General features: G+C 46.2%; 2 protein-coding genes across 2 annotated transcripts in view; one reads left to right on the forward strand and one right to left on the reverse strand.

The window, feature by feature from the left end:
- Nucleotides 1-5533, reverse strand: ndr2 (nodal-related 2). Its single transcript, XM_041904225.2, has 4 exons — nt 5263-5533; nt 3219-3597; nt 2693-3104; nt 1-600 (listed from the first exon to the last, which is right to left on the reverse strand). The coding sequence occupies exons 1-4, from the start codon at nt 5531-5533 to the stop codon at nt 448-450; spliced, it is 1215 nt and encodes a 404-aa protein (XP_041760159.2). The 3' UTR covers nt 1-447.
- A 1040-nt stretch (nt 5534-6573) lies between these two features.
- Nucleotides 6574-16892, forward strand: part of pald1a (phosphatase domain containing paladin 1a) — a 155178-nt gene continuing 144859 nt past the window's right edge. The window contains exon 1 of the mRNA XM_045209907.1: nt 6574-6762. The gene's annotated coding sequence lies outside the window, so the exon portion shown is untranslated. The remainder of the gene's footprint in view (nt 6763-16892) is intronic.

Consider the following 16892-nt stretch of genomic DNA (forward strand, 5'->3'; position numbering starts at 1 on the left):
TACACCCAGTAGGTGTCTACTATAGTGTAAATAGTGCTTGAATAGTGAATAACATCACCATTTCCTATGACTTCTAATGAAATGGCAGGTCTTCTTACTGATTCCTAAAATCCAAAGCAGTCACATTCGGAGAGAAAATCCATCCTGTACATATACAGGCTTTCTAAACATACAGGACATCTGCCATACCGCTTGAGGAGTGCACAAGTCACAATAATCAAAGAGCTTACACAAAGTGTTTTCTTATTGTTTTCAACCATCTGATACAGACTCTTGGATATCAATTCTGTCAGTGAAATTCCACTCTAAAGTTCCGGAACCCTCAGTTGTGTGTCCAAAAGGAGATGAGCGGTAGCCTAGTCTCTTCTCAAGCAGTCGTGAGAAGACGCCCAGGCTTTGCTCACATCGTTTCTTTACTGAAGGTAAAGGTAAAAGCCTGTGACGGGGCTACAGGCAGCCACATTCATCCACAGTCATGTCCTCGTGATGGCGAAGCAGCATTTCTCCATTCTCATAATACAGCATGCTCAGAGGACTCGTCTTGGTGGGGGCGCAACACGCAGAGGGAAGCCGCTCAGGCTGGTAGTGTTTTAGTAGACTCTGGAGGAAAAAAGAGACAAGAAGCAATCTGTGAGCAAAAATGTCCAAACAACTTCAAATAGGTATGAAGCATTGCCATAGTATCTAGAAATGGTCAAATAATCAATGAGCTTTGTACAGTTAAGCTATTCGCTGCTATTCGCTTCTCTGGCACCCCAATGGTGGAACAAGCTCCCCCACGACGCCAGGACAGCGGAGTCACTGACCACCTTCCGGAGACACTTGAAACCCTACCTCTTTAAGGAATACCTGCAATAGTATAAAAGTAATCCTTCTACCCCTAACCCACCCCCCCATAAAAAATAAAGTGCTTGTCCCACTGGCTATCTTACAGTGAGGGAAAAAAGTATTTGATCCCCTGCTGATTTTGTATGTTTGCCCACTGACAAAGAAATGATCAGTCTATAATTTTAACGGTAGGTTTATTTGAACAGTGAGAGACAGAATAACAACAAAAAAATCCAGAAAAACGAATGTAAAAAAATTGATTAATTGATTTTCATTTTAATGAGGGAAATATCTATTTGACCCCCTCTCAATCAGAAAGATTTCTGGCTCCCAGGTGTCTTTTATACAGGTAACAAACTGAGATTAGCACACTCTTAAAGGGAGTGCTCCTAATCTCAGTTTGTTACCTGTATAAAAGACACCTGTCCACAGAAGCAATCAATCAATCAGATTCCAAACTCTCCACCATGGCCAAGACCAAAGAGCTCTCCAAGGATGTCAGGGACAAGATTGTAGACTTACACAAGGCTGGAATGGGCTACAAGACCATCGCCAAGCAGCTTGGTGAGAAGGTGACAACAGTTGGTGCGATTATTCGCAAATGGAAGAAACACAAAAGAACTGTCAATCTCCCTTGGCCTGGGGCTCCATGCAAGATCTCACCTCGTGGAGTTGCAATGATCATGAGAACGGTGAGGAATCAGCCCAGAACTACACAGGAGGATCTTGTCAATGATCTCAAGGCAGCTGGGACCATAGTCACCAAGAAAACAATTGGTAATACACTACGCCGTCAAGGACTGAAATCCTGCAGCGCCCGCAAGGTCCCCCTGCTCAAGAAAGCACATATACAGGGCCATCTGAAGTTTGCCAATGAACATCTGAATGATTCAGAGGAGATCTGGGTGAAAGTGTTGTGGTCAGATGAGACCAAAATCGAGCTCTTTGGCATCAACTCAACTCGCCGTGTTTTGAGGAGGAGGAATGCTGCCTATGACCCCAAGAACACCACCCCCACCGTCAAACATGGAGGTGGAAACATTATTGCTTTGGGGGTGTTTTTCTGCTAAGCGGACAGGATAACTTCACCGCATCAAAGGGACGATGGACGGGGCCATGTACCGTCAAATCTTGTGTGAGAACCTCCTTCCCTCAGCCAGGGCATTGAAAATGGGTCGTGGATGGGTATTCCAGCATGACAATGACCCAAAACACACGGCCAAGGCAACAAAGGAGTGGCTCAAGAAGAAGCACATTAAGGTCCTGGAGTGGCCTAGCCAGTCTCCAGACCTTAATCCCATAGAAAATCTGTGGAGGGAGCTGAAGGTTCGAGTTGCCAAACGTCAGCCTCGAAACCGAGTTGCCAAACGTCAGCCTCGAAACCTTAATGACTTGGAGAAGATCTGCAAAGAGGAGTGGAACAAAATCCCTCCTGAGATGTGTGCAAACCTGGTGGCCAACTACAAGAAACGTCTGACCTCTGTGATTGCCAACAAGGGTTTTGCCACCAAGTACTAAGTCATGTTTTGCAGAGGGGTCAAATACTTATTTCCCTCATTAAAATGCAAATCAATTTATAACATTTTTTACATGCGTTTTTCTGGATTTTTTTTGTTATTATTCTGTCTCTCACTGTTCAAATAAAATAAAATTATAGACTGATTATGTCTTTGTCAGTGGGCAAACGTACAAAATCAGCAGGGGATCAAATACTTTTTTCCCTCACTGTAAGTTGAATGCACCAATTTGTAAGTCGCTCTGGATAAGAGCGTTTGCTAAATGACGTAAATGTAAATATACATTTGAAAACAGTATATTATTTGACACGTTTTGGAAAATCCCGTAGAAACACATTGAAACTTACCTGCATGTAAGCATGATTTGTTGGGTTCAAGTCTTCTCCCAGAGGACTTGGACAGATCCCCTCACATCGATAGGCATTATACTTCTTTGGGAAGACGATCCAGGACCCCCAGCCTATCTGATTGAAGTCTACATGCATATCAACTCTTCGACAGAGCGACGGGTCAATCTCATTGTTTCTGCTGGACACCTCTGGACCTCTCATGGCCGGTGGATCCCTCTGGCCTGAGTGGCCCCTTTTTGTCCTGTGTCTCTTCGGCCTGCGGACCTTCTTGGGCTCGGTGGTGGACAGGAACTTGGACTGTTCGGCCGTGTGGAGGAGGCTAGCCTTGGCCTGGGAGCCCTCCTCTGACCCTGTATGAGAGAAGACAACCAGCAAGGCTCTGTCGCTCACACGCTGACTCTGCTGTGTTCTAGACCCAGCCAACTGGACAGGGTTCTGCTGTGTTTTAGACCCAGCCAACTGGACAGGGTTCTGCTGTGTTTCAGACCCAGCCAACTGGACAGGGTTCTGCTGTGTTTCAGACCCAGCCAACTGGACAGGGTTGGGGAAGAACACATCTCTCTTTGTCTTGTTTGGTGATCTCCTCTTCCTTGAGCTCCTGGAGACCTGTTTCTGGCCGAGCCAGTTCAACAGTGGACCAGTGAGGTTGTAAACCTTCCAGTGCTGAGAGGAGGTGATCACAGAGGAGACAGAGAGATATCCCACCAGCTGGTGTTCCTGGCAGATCCCCTGTGTCTGCCTGCACGGGTAGTCGTGGTGATGGTAGATCTCCACGGTAATGTTGAAAGCCCTCGTCGCTCGGGGAAACCTGAACCTGAGCTCCGCAGCTTGGATCTGGTCGTCGGCCAATAAGGTGGTTAGGTCAAAGGTTGCAGTCCAGCGTCGGTGTCTGTGAGACAAACCTATTGTAAAGAAGAAGAAAAAACAGATTGTTCAGAATTTGTACTGACTAGTTCTTCTCTGAACATTATCATCTGGTCAGGTCTCTCATGTCAACTATGTCCTCACATATACGTCTTTAGACAAGCATACATCCAAGTTATCCATCTGAACCACCATACAACGTTAAGTAGTTATATAATCAAAAGATTTGTTTTTATGTCACCCATCTTTTTCAAACCCTTTTACTACTAAGGGTAAAAGAGATTATAATACATTTATACTTATAAAAAATAGCTCTTAAACAACCATAGAGCTCATGAATAAACTGTTAATTTAGGAGGAATACACATGTTCTATTCAATCCTGGACAGCAATTCAGGCAGAGTATTTAGCATATTGGTTCTGGTTTACATCTAAGTAGTCAGAATGAGTCATGCTTGTATTCTAAAAACAATATTGTTTTAATATTTTTAAAGAAATACAATTTTAGAACTAGGCAAAGCATGTTTGAGCATGTTTACAAATAGAAACTTTACTTCAATGCAACTAGGCAACTAGTTTGTGGATTAATCTACCATCGGCTGGGGTCAACATCAACATGTGTGAATTAGGACATGAATTGTGATGCAAAGAAGAACAAGGCATTGAGGTGTGGTACAAAATTCATCAAGAAGATTAAACACTATTGTACTATTGTCCTAATGTAATTGTATTGTTGCTATTGATAGTCTATTTGTTGATTAAAGGTACTGTACCAAAACATCTACATTCGTTTAGCCTAGATGAGATGGGTCTGTTTTGCTCAGTCAGTTTCGAACACTAAGTCTGATCTGATGGCTGGGGAAATAAAAAGTATGAAGATTAAGGGACAACGGCAGGAGGACGAGGCTAGGCCTAATCCACTCAAAGTAAACACCGGATCGAAACCAATCATTTAACACGTCCTTAGCTCGGCTTCCGCATATCCTCCATTCAAACAAATAGGTAACAACTATGACACCTAGCAGTGATGTTAAATTAGATTCAGTGGTGTTGGGGAGCCGAGCCACCGGCGGAGCGGTCCGTGGAACGTGTAGGCTACATGTTGTTAAAATCCCGCCCTGGCCCGAGATGTGGGTCTAGGCCACCACTCTAATCTAATCAAGGGAAGTGTGAAAAGAACTGAGGGGACTTGGGGGACTTGTTGATTTGAGTTAACAAACGATTTGAATAGGGATGTCTGGCAACATTTCTAATCAACATCGCCCCATTTAAAGAAAAAAGAGGTTTGCTTTGAGAATTAGGCTGAAAACCAGCCTTTTCACACGCTGATCCCTGTACGGTTATTCAGCCGGCAAATGAATGTGGATTGGAGCGCTTTGAGATCGTCTGGCGCAGGGATTTGACAGCCACTGTGGTGCGCAACCATGGCAAGAAAATGATCTAACTTTTTTGAAGAATGAAAATAATGCAATAAAATTGCTCAAAACAAAGTTTAATTTACTAGGCTTGGAGTAGGCTAGGCAATAGGCCACACACTATTATAAAAGGCTCTGAACAGAATATGTTTTATTATTATCACCTGTTACACTAAATTCAGTCATGGCAGCATAGGCTATATTTCAAGAATGTAGCCTATATGCCCAACTAAACGAATGAATAAATATGCCTATAGGCTGAAGGTATACTTTAAAAAAAAATCTTACTTTTTGCCATCACACTCTTGACTGTGTCTGCTTGTTTTGCGGTGGTCTGCTCCATTACATCTATAGGCCGAGTGAGATTTGACTTGTAATTCCGGTAAAGGTGCATCATATACGTCGGTGCCAGGTGATGGTATCCAGGTGAACGGTGGTCTACAGCAAAACGTCGTGATACGCCGTGATAAACTCCATCTCTAGATTTGTGAATTCCTTGAGCCAGCAGTATGAGCAGAGAGGCATGAAGCGCTACACCTAGAGCGCCGAAAGAATGCATGCTGGTTGAGTCAAATTGGATGACAGATTCCTCTCTGGGTTGAGATAAGCTTGGCTTTTATACCTATCCCACTCCCATGCATATTTAACAAGTAGCCGCGAACATTAAAGGAAATTGACATGCGTCTTCAAGGCTTGTGACAAGACAGGTCATCATCCATTGACTTGTTAATGAGTTGCCCAAGCCAATGACTGGGTGACGTGTATTTAGAACGACCAGTGAGCACAAACTCCCTATAGCACCTTTATAATAATAATAAAAATAATATGCCATTTAGCAGACGCTTTTATCCAAAGCGACTTACAGTCATGCGTTTTTTTGTGTGTGTATGGGTGGTCCCGGGAATCGAACCCACTACCTTGGCGTTACAAGCGCCGTGCTCTACCAGCAGAGATACAGAGGACCACAGAGGACCACAGAGGACCACCTTTCTCATCAATAGTTATTTAAAAAGTCACCTTCTTTATTAGCCTTCAGCTACGTTCACTTTCCATATGAAATATATTCATTCCAATCAATCAGTTAGGCTATAGATTAGGGTTAAGGGTTTTAGTTTGATAAACCTGTACATTCTGCTCTCTGTAACGAAGAGCTAGCTGGTTATGACAATAGATTACGAATTCTATGGACATAAGCCTATATAGACTTTCTCACATATGTTTTTCATAGTATATCTGGGGTGTGTCCACAAAGCATCTCACAGTTAGGAGTGCAGATCTAGGATCTGTCTATATAATCTTATTCATTATGATCTAAAAGGAAAAACATTAGGTCATTTCTCTTTCTCTTCAGTTTAGGCAAGTGGACTTTCAATAGGCTCGAGGCGCAATGTTATTGTAATACCATAAATAACATGATATCAATAGGCCTGTGTGGACAAATCAAATTATGTGTTTTCAGTGATGTGCTGCCTTTTGGAGTTTTATTATAGACTATTAGAAATATTGCGCTCTGCGTCTCCGAGTGAAAGGAACAGTGGATGGAACGCTCAATGGACAAAAACCCTTCCACTTAGTGCGCATGCTCCTCCCCTTCTTTTATTCAGATAGTGGAAATCCTTTCCTCTGAAAATCTGCAAGAAAGGGCCGTATAGGTAAAGACAAGTACGTGGAAGAAACTATCCCTAAATAAATCACAAACCGCTGCTTTACATCACTGTTCCTTGGTTTATTTAAACATCCGACTAATGAGTAATTTCTGGAGAAGACACGTTTCTTCCGAGTGAAATGGTGAGTACATTTTACGGTTCTCCTCTTTCATTTCCCGTGTCCACGCGCACATTGGTAGGCTAAACTGTGAAATCGTCGGTATGCTAGTTTGTGTTTATGTGGATATGTTAGCCTAATGTGAAGTGTGTGTGATGATGTCGGTATGCGCGGTCAGTGCATGACTACGTTGCAACATTGCATCAAACAAAATCAAATGTGGTATAAAGTTGCAGTTAGTGGCATGTGGTTGGCTTGTCTTGACCCACCTCCATGCCTCCTCCAGTCTCCAGCGATAGGCTATTGTATGTCGAACCAGTCATGTTTGATGCAGCCGTGAAATTGTTTAAATTGTTCAAGTAAACTTGTTTGAAGTGCCAATCTATCATTCATTTCCCATGGAGGGTGGAATTCATGTGCTACGGATGGGGCCGATGTTCATTTGCTAATAGGTGTGTAATATTCAAATGATAACTCTTTGGTAGACTAAATGATTATTGGCGCTTTTACACTTTCAGTTGACCTGTTCAGGTGTTTCACACCTCTTAGGTCCGTTACTGTACTACAAATACAACAGTTCAGTATTTTTCGATCGATCCGCTATTAGTTAGGTAGACTTAAGTTTTTGCAAATCGAGCAGTGATTTGGACGGTAATTAAATGTCCTTTACGTTTGATGTCCTTTTAAAACCCCCATTTAAACCTAATACAGTGATTTGCCAAGCTCTCCAATTAGGCACGTCAAATAAAGCAAGATCTTGCTTCATGTCCGTTACTCTGCATATACACAGAAACTAGTCTATACATATACATTTTTAATCTTGTCAAACTCAAATATGAAGATCAATCAAGCCATGAGAACATATCGAAACTGTTGTTAACTCCGCCCTGCTCCCCCCCCCTTGCCTCAATCCAAAATAAAGGATCCACATAGAGAGAAATAGAAATGGCGTCTTTTTGTAGGCACTAACTCCGCCATGGTTCGTTGGACAAAGCCTTTGGGAAAATGAATGGCGTTTTTGGATTAACGCCGAACATAAGGTCTGTGGTAAACGCAGGTTTAGGAGATTTTATACATTTTGTTCTATGAGATAATCCTCATCAGCTAACGTCACTTTTAGTGAATTTATAAAAATGAATGTAATAAAAAGCACTAAAAGCACATAAAGCACATAAAGGCTTCATAATTCATAAAGGTCATGTTAACTGACTGATATTATCTCATAGAACAAAACGTATAAAATCTCCTAAACCTGTGTTAACCTCAAAACTTTAATTTCAGCGTTTATTCCAAAACCCTTTTCTTTCCCCATAAATGTTTCCCATAGGGATGGCTGAACGAACCAGAGGTTACTCATATCCAGGTTTTAGGACTACAAGCTGTCCAGCTCTACATTTACATTTTAGTAATTTAGCAGATGCTCTTATCCAGAGCAATTAGGGTTAAGTGCCTTGCTCAAGGGCACATTGGCAGATTTTTCACCTAGTCGGCTCGGGGATTAGAACCAGCGACCTTTCGGTTACTGGCACAACGCTCTTAACCACTAAGCTACCTGCCGCCCCAGACAAAACAAAAGGCAAGCCGAGTTGGACCTGACCAACTACTACAGGGCTCTTGTTGGTAATCAAGAGACTATTCTCCAGGCTGCATCCCTAATGACACCCTATGCCCAATACACTGAGTGCACAAAACATTAGGAACACCTACTCTTTCCATGACATAGACTGACCAGGCGAAAGCTATGATCCATTATTGACGTCGCCTTAGTTAAGTTGAAGTGGAGGAGACCGGTTAAAGAAGGATTTTTAAGCCTGGAGACCTTTACATAACAGGGTAGGGGCCGTATGGGCATTCCGCCTCGGAGGCGGATCCGGCTCCGGGCGTGACGACCACATACTCCCCGCCTCCCTATTGCACCCCTGGTCTGGTCTGGACCTCAGCGCGCTGCTTCCCCTCTCCTTCCTCCCACGATACTCCAAGCCCTGTCTGGACCCTGGTGTGTGAGACCCCGAACCTGGAGAGGGGCTGACGTCTGGACTGGAACCGCTGACCGGAGCTGGACTAGACACCGGTGGAGCGGACTGCTCTGGCTCCGGAGTGGAGCAGCTGACCGGAGCTGATCAGGCCGTGAGATGCTGGCTCGAGTGGAGCAGCTGACCGGAGCTGGATCATGCACCGGTGGAGCGGACTGCTCTGGCTCCGGAGTGGAGCAGCTGACCGGAGCTGGATCAGGCACCGGTGGAGTGGACTGCTCTGGCTCCGGAGTGGAGCAGCTGGAACGGGCACGGGCCGTGCCGGACTGGACACACGCACCACTGGTCTGGTGCGAGGAGCAGGCACGGGCCGGACCGGACTAGGAACACGCACCACTGGCTTGGTGCGAGAGCAGAACGGGCCGGGCCGGACTGGCGACACGCACCACTGGCTGGTGCGGGGAGCAGGCAGGGCTGGGCGGACTGGCGACACGCACCACTGGCTTGGTGCGAGGAGCAGGAACGGGCTGGGCCGGACTGGCGACACGCACCACTGGCTTGGTGCGGGGAGCAGGTACGGGCCGGGCCGGACTGGCGACACGCACCACTGGCTTGGTGCGGGGAGCAGGAACGGGCCGGGCCGGACTGGACTGGCGACACGCACCACTGGCTTGGTGCGGGGAGCTGGAACGGGCCGGACTGGGGACACGCACCACTGGCCTGGTGCGAGGAGCAGGAACGGACCGGGCCGGACTGGGAACACGCACCACTGGCCTGGTGCGAGGAGCAGGAACGGGCCGGGCCGGACTGGGAACACGCACCACTGGCCTGGTGCGAGGAACGGGCCGGGCCGGACTGGGAACACGCACCACTGGCTTGGTGCGGAGAGCAGGAACGGGCCGGGCCGGACTGTGGAGGCGGACTGGAGGTCTGGAGCGGAGAGCTGGCGCAACCCGTCCTGGCTGGCTGCCCACTTTCGCACGACACGTGCGGGGCGCTGGCACAGAACGCACTGGGCTGTGCATGCGCACTGGCGATACAGTGCGTATCTCCGCATACCTAGGTTCCTTTATTAACCCCCGCTCCTTATGCTGCCTAACAAGCTCCTCTCTCCGTGCCTCTACTTCCTCCTTTTCCCTACGAGCCTCCTGCAGTGCCTCCTCTTGAATGGAGCTCTCCCGCTCTATTCTATCTATCAGCCCCCGTAATATGGTGGCCTCCTCTCTTACCCTGCAGATCCGATCCTTCTCTCTCTCGGCACTTCTCCTCCAGTGAGGACTCCTCCGGGAGCCCCCACGAGTTAGGGAACAGAAACTCATCGTCGTCGTCATCCTCTGACTCCTCAGTATAATACTGTTCCCACTCTTCTTCCCATGGTCGTAGGGAATCAATCTGGAAACCCACCGGGTGCAGTGGTCGGGGCTCTTCTCTCTCGCTCCCTGACCACCCCTTTAGCCCCCCACATTTTTTTTATTGGGGCTGCTTCTCGGCCTTCCTCCTCGGCCGGCTTCTGTGTTGCCGTTGCTCCTCTCCTGCCTGGGCTTCCTTCTTCGCCCAGGGTCCTTTTCCCGCAAATATCTCCTCCCACGACCAAATCTTCCCCACCTGTGTCCAGGGTGTTCGGTCCTCCTGGGCACGCTGCTTGGTCCGTGTTTGGTGGGATCTTCTGTCATGTTCGTTCAAGGACGGGTCAGACCAAGGTGCAGCGTGAAATGCGTACGTGTTTATTAAACTGATAAACACACGACAAAACAATAAACAAACGAAACGTGAAGTCCTAAGGTGGAACACACAACAAACCTATACACGGAACAATATCCCACAACTAACGCATGCCAACAGGCTGCCTAAGTATGATTCCCAATCAGAGACAGCTGTCGCTCGTTGTCTCTGATTGGGGATCATAATTAGGCAGCCTGTTGGCCAAAAGGCAAAACCAGCACAGCAAGTGACTGAAAAGTTATGTTTCCGAAATCTCTAATTTGGAAAAACATTCTCTATTCCCTCAACCTTTGCTCTCTTTACATGAAACATGTAAGCATCGCATGCGTGTGACCAATAGGACCTGACCTATAGCCTATCATAATCACATCAATAAACTGGTTATAACAAACTCCGAACACAGTAACACGTGACAGCAAAATGGATGTGGAGGACGTGAAATAGAAACTCGAAGTGGGCGAATGTTTACTGGTTGCTCAGGAGGGAAAGGGGAAGTCAGATCTGTGGAAGACATTTGACTTAGTTTTGGAAACTACTGGAGATCAAGAAAAAGGAGGGTATAGGCGCAAGTGTTGTGTATTATGTGTGCCAAACAGTTGCTGTTAGATTACAATATTATAATTTTTTCTGGCCATTTGGAACAACACTAAATAAATGCGTTTACCATAGAGTCTGTTCTAACGGAAAACAATAAATATATAAAGCCTTTATTAGATCAGACTATAAACAGTTGCATGCATTCGTGAATTGCAGTTTAATTATTGTTTAGGCAAATTATTCAAAGCTCCCTTTTTGTTATAATTTTTTAAAAACTAAAATGCTTGATTGCATTTCAAAGCATGAATGTCTCATATGCTGTGTGATGGCATGAATGAATGATTGATAGAGTAGCCTATATATTGAAATATACAGTGCCTTCGGAAAGTATTCAGACCCCTTGACGTTTTCCACATTTTGTTACGTTACAGCCTTATTATAAAATTGAATAAAACAATAATAATCTTCAGTAATCTACACACAATACCCCATAATGACAATGCAAAAACAGGTTTTTAGAAATCTTTGCAAATCTATTAAAAATAAAAAACAGAAATACCTTATTTACATAAGTATTCAGACCCTTTGCTATGAGACTCGAAATTGAGCTCAAGTGTATCCTGTTTCCATTGATCATCCTTGAGATGTTTCTACAACTTGATTGGAGTCCACCTGTGGTAAATTCAATTGATTGGACATGATTTGGAAAGGCACACACCTGTCTATATACGTTTCCACAGTTGACAGTGCATGTCAGAGCAAAAACCAAGCCATGAGGTCGAAGGAATTGTCCGAAGAGCTCAGAGACAGGATCGTGTCAAGACTAAGATCTTGGGAAGGGTACCAAAACATTTCTGCAGCAATGAAGGTCCCCAAGAACACAGTGGCCTCAATTGTTCTTAAATGGAAGAAGTTTGGAACCACCAAGACTTCCTAGATCATTCGAGGGAGAAGGGACTTGGTCAGGGAGGTGGACGAAAAACCCGATGGTCACTCTGACAGAGCTCCAGAGTTCCTCTGTGGAGATGGGAGAACCTTCCCGAAGGACAACCATCTCTGCAGCACTCCACCAATCAGGCCTTTATGGTAGAGTGGCCAGACGGAAGCAACTCCTCAGTAAAAGGCACATGACAGCCCGCTTGGCACCTAAATGCACCTAAAGACTCTCAGACCATGAGAAACAGGATTCTCTGGTCTGATGAAACCAAGATTGAACTGGCCTGAAAGCCAAGCATCACGTCTGGAGGAACCCTGGCACCATCCCTACGGTGAAGCATGGTGGTGGTGGCAGCATCATGCTGTGGGGATGTTTTTCAGCGGCAGGGACTTGGAGACTAGTCAGGATCGAGGGAAAGATGAACGAAGCAAAGTACAGAGAGATCCTTAATGAAAACCTGCTCCAGAGCGCTCAGGACCTCAGACTAGGGCGAAGGTTCACCTTCCAACAGGACAATGACCCTAAGCACACAGCCAACACATCGCAGGAGTGGCTTCGGGACAAGTCTCTGAATGTCCTTGAGTGGCCCAGCCAGAGCCCGGACTTGAACCCGATCTAACATCTCTGGAGAGACCTGAAAATAGCTGTGCAGCAACGCTCCCCATCCAACCTGACAGAGCTTGAGAGTATCTGCAGAGAAGAATGGGAGAAACTCCCCAAATACAGGTGTGCCAAGCTTGTAGCGTCATACCCAAGAAGACTCAAGGCTGTAATCACGGCCAAATGTGCTTAAACAAAGTATTGAGTAAAGGGTCTGAATACTTATGTAAATGTGATATTTCTGTTTTTTTATTTTTAATAAATTAGCAAAAATGTCTAAAACATATTTTTTCTTTGTCATTATGGGGTATTGTGTGTAGATTGATGAGGAAAAACAATTTAATCAATTTTAGAATAAGGCTGTAACGTAACAAAATGTGGAATAAGTCAAGGGGTCTGAATACTTTCCAAAGGCACTGTAGGCCTAAGTAAGTTACGGTATTAAGACTAAACAGTACGCACTCTTAGGCCTACAGCTCGATGGTGGTTATACAAGGCTGCTAAACAAAGCCTTAACAGTTAGGCTATTGATTATAGACCTAATTAAGTTGGTTTCCTCTCTCCTCAATTTTCTTAGACAATTAGGCTTAAGGCAAGGGCTGTTTCCTCATCTCTACTGCTGCTGCCCCCGCCGCATGGTTCTCAATCCTAATGTGCTGGTTAACGTTGCTATTATGCACATAGCAACATGGGGAAAGGCGCCAATTCTACGGCGCACTAAAGATTATGTTTCAGAGACCGTATCCAATGAGGGAGAAAGCGCATTTGTTATAAAATAATATTGGATTTATTGGTTTTGCACCATTATTTTTTACATAATATAACCATATACCATTTCAGTATCACATGTCTTAGAGTGATGGACTGTGCCATGCCTCCGCAATGGATTAGTCCACTGAGACACGAGCGAATCAGACAGGTCTCTTGTGCAACATGAGAAAAAATAATACAATTGCGACTGGTCGATTTTTTAAAAGAAATCTCGTTCGACCAAAACAATCGACCAGTCGACTAAATGGCCTCAGCCCTAATATCTTCACTCATTTATCTACCCTCATCAATTCCTCAAGCATTTTGGAATTTATGTTTTTATGTCCAAGCCAAGGTAGTGCAATGGTTGTTTTGCCACTAGGTGGCGCAACACTAGCTTTGAGTGGATGATTAGAGATTGAGTGTTTTTAATGTTCTAGTCTACATTATCTGACATACTTAGAACATGTTTTATTTCCAACCTCTTTGTCTCAGGGGACATTACACTAGAGACATCCTGCCAGTCTGGTGTCTGACTCGGTCACCCTGTCTATTTTCTATTTTATTTAATTCATAGTTGTATTCTCAGCGTGTTGCCCTCCGTCTATTCCAGAGCCATGTATTGATATGGATATAAACAGCTCTGCTCTGCTCTATTCTATCCCCGGTTTTAAATCAAAACACTCTACGTGTATTGATCTTCTGTTCTACTTTGGGGCTGTGAAGCAGAACCTTGTGCTCTGTCAGCCTTCTCCCTGTCCGGAACTTTATTTATGTTCTAGTCTGGAGGAGGGGTCTTTGCATAGTTCTGTCTAGGTTGTAGACAAGAGTACACTATAAACACAGGTGTCAGTGCTGTGCCACTGGGGAGAATGAACTGAGAGTCCCTGTGTGGAAAAAGGAAGGAGGGAGGGAGAGATGGAGGAAGGGAGTCATTGTGTTAAATTATAGAAGGATGTTGGTTGGACATGGGGGATATTGGCCAGGGCAGGATGTCAGAACTTAGACAGGTGACATTACCCTGATCTGTCTGGTTTTGACTGGTAAAACGGCTTCGCTTCGTGGAGAGAATGCTGCTCTGTCCCGTCATGGAACATGTGCTCATCCATTCTCTCACTTCTCACTTCTACTCCTGCAACTTTTCTCTTCTGTAGAGAAATGGATATCGGAGGCAGTCTTGGTTTGACATGCAGGCCTCAGTGTACCGAGTCCCCTTTCCATGAGCGCTTCAGAGCTTAATGAGAACAGTCATTAAAATAACTGTGTAACTAACAACATGTTAATAAAGGTAGTTATTAATGTAATGACAGTGTTACTACCTCGGTATAACAGCATATTAATATAAAGTGTTAGTACACACTAGGGCAGGGTTATTCAGCTATATTCTTTTGGGGGCCAGATAAAAAAAAATATTAATTGCAGGGGGGTCAGACATTTTCCACATGCGATTATTCTTCCGATGAACTGTACAAACACACACACACACACACACACACACCATGAAACAACACACACACCATATTAAGCACTTTTATTCAAATTAAATGTTGCTTAAAGTAGGTGATTTTGAAATCATCTGAAAACGAAGCATTTCCTCTCTGATATCCCCTATTGTTTTACAATGGTGATAACATGGACCACCAAACTATTTGATTCTCTATTTTAGGAAACATGTAAAAATGATCTGGAAACATTTAGTCTAGCCTTATTTGCATTATCTCACTAAAAGTTATAACACATGAAGATGTGTTAAAACAGATGATGCCAAATTTCAGGCTGAAGGAAGTACGCTTTGAATTCATAAAAAAATGGATAATGACTGCAGAGGACGAATACTGGAGAAATGCCTCTTCCACTGCTTTTAAATGAAATACTCAGTCTCAGTATTCATCTTCTACAAGATATGGTGGTTCACATTCTCCAGAAAGACGTTGTTTCTCATTCATGATGGTATTGCAAGAACATCACAGCCTTGGCCTGTGGCCTCCAGCAGCAGATCAGAGCCTTGGCCTGTGGCCTCCAGCAACTGATCAGAGCCTTGGCCTGTGGCCTCCAGCAGCAGATCAGAGCCTTGGCCTGTAGCCTCCAGCAGCAGATCAGAGCCTTGGCCTGTAGCCTCCAGCAGCAGATCAGAGCCTTGGCCTGTGGCCTCCAGCAGCAGCAGATCAGAGCCTTGGCCTGTAGCCTCCAGCAGCAGATTGGCCCTTGGCCTGTAGCCTCCAGCAGCAGCAGCAGATCAGAGCCTTGGCCTGTAGCCTCCAGCAGCAGATCAGAGCCTTGGCCTGTAGCCTCCAGCAGCAACTGATCAGAGCCTTGGCCTGTAGCCTCCAGCAGCAGCAGATCAGAGCCTTGGCCTGTAGCCTCCAGCAGCAACTGATCAGAGCCTTGGCCTGTAGCCTCCAGCAGCAGCAACAGATCAGAGCCTTGGCCTGTAGCCTCCAGCAGCAGATCAGAGCCTTGGCCTGTAGCCTCCAGCAGCAGCAGATCAGAGCCTTGGCCTGTAGCCTCCAGCAGCAGCAGATCAGAGCCTTGGCCTGTAGCCTCCAGCAGCAGCAGATCAGAGCCTTGGCCTGTAGCCTCCAGCAGCAGCAGATCAGAGCCTTGGCCTGTAGCCTCCAGCAGCAGATTGGCCCTTGGCCTGTAGCCTCCAGCAGCAGCAGCAGATCAGAGCCTTGGCCTGTAGCCTCCAGCAGCAGATTGGCCCTTGGCCTGTAGCCTCCAGCAGCAGATTGGCCCTTGGCCTGTAGCCTCCAGCAGCAGATCAGAGCCTTGGCCTGTAGCCTCCAGCAGCAGATTGGCCCCTGGCCTGTAGCCTCCAGCAGCAGATTGGCCCCTGGCCTGTAGCCTCCAGCAGCAGCAGCAGATCAGAGCCTTGGCCTGTAGCCTCCAGCAGCAGATTGGCCCTTGGCCTGTAGCCTCCAGCAGCAGCAGCAGATCAGAGCCTTGGCCTGTAGCCTCCAGCAGCAGATTGGCCCTTGGCCTGTAGCCTCCAGCAGCAGATTGGCCCTTGGCCTGTAGCCTCCAGCAGCAGATTGGCCCTTGGCCTGTAGCCTCCAGCAGCAGATCAGAGCCTTGGCCTGTAGCCTCCAGCAACAGATCAGAGCCTTGGCCTGTAGTCTCCAGCAACAGATCAGAGCCTTGGCCTGTAGCCTCCAGCAGCAGCAGCAGATCAGAGCCTTGGCCTGGAGCCTCCAGCAGCAGATTGGCCCTTGGCCTGGAGCCTCCAGCAGCAGATCAGAGCCTTGGCCTGTAGCCTCCAGCAGCAGATTGGCCCTTGGCCTGTAGCCTCCAGCAGCAGATCAGAGCCTTGGCCTGTAGCCTCCAGCAGCAGCAGATCAGAGCCTTGGCCTGTAGCCTCCAGCAGCAGATCAGAGCCTTGGCCTGTAGCCTCCAGCAGCAGGAGAAGGAAGAAGAAAGGAACCGGTGTGACAGTAAAGCAGCACTCAATGTAATGTTCATATCATGATGTAAACACTCGACAGTAAACACTCCTGTACTCACCCATGACTGCGTGGCCGCACATGACTCCAACACCATCATTAAGATTGCCGACGACACGACGGTGGTAAGCCTGATCACCGACAACGACGAGACAACATATAGGGAGGAGGTTGAAAAGATTTCGTACGGGCCCT

Source organism: Coregonus clupeaformis, chromosome 31 (assembly GCF_020615455.1).
Source record: "Coregonus clupeaformis isolate EN_2021a chromosome 31, ASM2061545v1, whole genome shotgun sequence".
Lineage (NCBI taxonomy): Eukaryota > Metazoa > Chordata > Actinopteri > Salmoniformes > Salmonidae > Coregonus > Coregonus clupeaformis.

Coding starts and splice junctions, on each gene's coding strand:
- ndr2 (XM_041904225.2), bottom strand. CDS start 5,533: ATGCATTCTTTCGGCGCTCTAGGTGTAGCGCTTCATGCCTCTCTGCTC. Junction 3,598..5,262: donor CAAGAGTGTGATGGCAAAAA/GTAAGATTTTTT, acceptor TCTTTACAATAG/GTTTGTCTCACAGACACCGA. Junction 601..2,692: donor CAAATCATGCTTACATGCAG/GTAAGTTTCAAT, acceptor TTTTTCCTCCAG/AGTCTACTAAAACACTACCA.